This window comes from Dipteris shenzhenensis, chromosome 6, assembly GCF_047967505.1.
Source record: "Dipteris shenzhenensis isolate YYH24624 ecotype China chromosome 6, Dip_SZ_1.0, whole genome shotgun sequence".
Classification (NCBI taxonomy): Eukaryota; Viridiplantae; Streptophyta; class Polypodiopsida; order Gleicheniales; family Dipteridaceae; genus Dipteris; species Dipteris shenzhenensis.
Window position 1 is genome coordinate 52,369,876 of NC_141601.1, and position 2,099 is coordinate 52,371,974.

At 47.2% G+C, this 2,099-nt stretch overlaps 1 protein-coding gene across 1 annotated transcript; it reads left to right on the plus strand.

The window, feature by feature from the left end:
* Positions 1-258: 258 nt before the first annotated feature.
* LOC147901323 (zinc transporter 4, chloroplastic-like) lies at positions 259-1,806 on the plus strand. The gene is made up of 3 exons (XM_087375569.1): positions 259-1,043; positions 1,155-1,304; positions 1,458-1,806. Exons 1-3 carry the CDS (start codon positions 447-449, stop codon positions 1,761-1,763), a joined length of 1,053 nt encoding a protein of 350 aa, XP_087231695.1. The 5' UTR covers positions 259-446; the 3' UTR covers positions 1,764-1,806.
* The last annotated feature ends 293 nt before the right edge of the window (positions 1,807-2,099 follow it).

Sequence of the window (2,099 nt, forward strand, 5' to 3'; positions counted from 1 at the left end):
AGTTTTCTAGTAGCTTTTGCGTGAAGAGGGCCATGAAGGAGGAGCGATGGCATAGGTTTAAAGGCTATCGGATACTATATTTGGGAGGGCGGACGAAATCAAAAAATGGATCTAACAAGAAATCTAACAACAGGGAAAGTTGAAAGGCGAATGAAAAGGAGTGTAGAAGAACGGTCGGAGTGTCGACACTATGTCGACATAGGAAGCTTAAGCTCAGTCCTTCCGAGGCATCCATGGCGACACCTTCGTTGACAACCATCACCCTCTGCGTCTTCTCCTGCGTCCCTCCCGGCCTCCCTCCCCCTGCATGGCTCCTCCTCCTCATATATCCTTCTCCATCTCCTCCATATCTTCACAGTCAACCTCTACCGCTTCCCCACTCCCTCCTCCCTCTCCCTCCCTCGCCACCTCAATCTCTTCCCCCTCCCTACATCCCTTCCACTACCATGCCTACTAGCTCCAATTGCTCCCCCGGTCTCTTCGATTGTAGGGACCCCGTTGTCGCTCTTCACCTCAAGATCGGGGCTATCGTCGCTATCCTCGTTGCTTGCGTCGTCGGCGTCTGTATGCCCCTCTTGAGTAAATTTTTCTCTGCTTTGAGACCCGAAGGCAGCCCTTTCCTCGTCATTAAGTCTTTCGCTGCGGGAGTTATCCTTGCTACCGGCTTCGTGCACATGCTTCCCGACGCCTTCAATTCTCTCACAAATCCTTGTTTGCCGGAAAGGCCCTGGGCCAAGTTTCCTTTCGCTGGGTTCATTGCCATGATGGCAGCACTCTTCACCCTCATGATCGATTTTTGGGGAACTGCCTATTATGAAAGCAAACATGCAAGAGAACAACAGCAAGGGGAGAAGGTCGCAGATGAGAGTCTACATCGGATCGAGGATGGTGGCGTGATGGGGCAAGATGCGGAGAATCAAAAGAAACTCTCCATGGTGACGGTTCATGGTCACGAGCAGAGTGGCCATTCTCACTCTCACTTTATAAGTGAAAACAAATCCTCAGTAGATGCTTCTCAACTCCGCCATCGCGTGATCTCACAGGTGATTAACTGCCCTAGCTTAGTAGATGATGACGAGGTTTACCCGTCCTGAACACTCATTCTCTATACCAGATTTCGACTTTGGCCTTAAGTTGTTGGTACATGATCGCAGGTATTGGAAATGGGCATCATAGCCCACTCAGTCATCATCGGCATCTCCTTGGGTACATCTCAAAGCCCCTGCGTCATTCGGCCTCTAATAGCAGCCTTAACATTTCACCAATTCTTCGAAGGGATGGCTCTAGGGGGGTGCATCGCCCAGGTATTCCATGCTTCTTCAACCGTATTTTTATCGCACCTACCTCATATAACTGTTCAGTTAGGAAGTCTCTGGCGCATCCTGTGAAGTTCTTCCATCTGTGTAAGTTCTCATTATCATCCATAACGAACTATTGTCATCGTTTCTTATTTGCAGGCTGGATTCAAAAGCCGTGCGGCCATAATCATGGCCTTCTTCTTCTCTGTAACCACGCCAACAGGCATCGCCATTGGCATAGGCATCGCTTCCAGTTATAACGAAAACAGTCCGACTGCTCTGATAGTGGAGGGTGTGTTTGATTCGATGTCAGCTGGTATCCTAGTGTACATGTCTTTGGTCGATCTCATAGCGACAGATTTTCTGAGCAAGAAAATGCAAAGCGATTTTAAACTGCAGGTTTTCTCGTACACAGCATTGTTTCTGGGAGCTGGAGCCATGGCTCTCATAGCCAACTGGGCTTGACCTTAAAAGGCAAGGTGTAGTCAATCAATTCGCAAAGCCTTGTATCGTTCCAATTTTATCACAGATGTCTACAACGACATCTGTTTTTTTAATTTCTTTTTATAAATGCAAAGCCCTAAAATAATGGTGGAGTTTGTGAATATTTGAAATGGCTCGCATTCATCTTTAATAATGTAGGTCCCCCATATCTTGAAATTAGACATAGGTCCATTTTCCCGTCCATTGAGTGGAGTAGAGTAGAGTTTGGGGAATGTATGAAAGAAAAGGAGTTGAGAAAGCCTACATGTGCTTTTAAAAGTTAAAGGGTCACAAAAGGTGCACTCAAAATAAGGTATA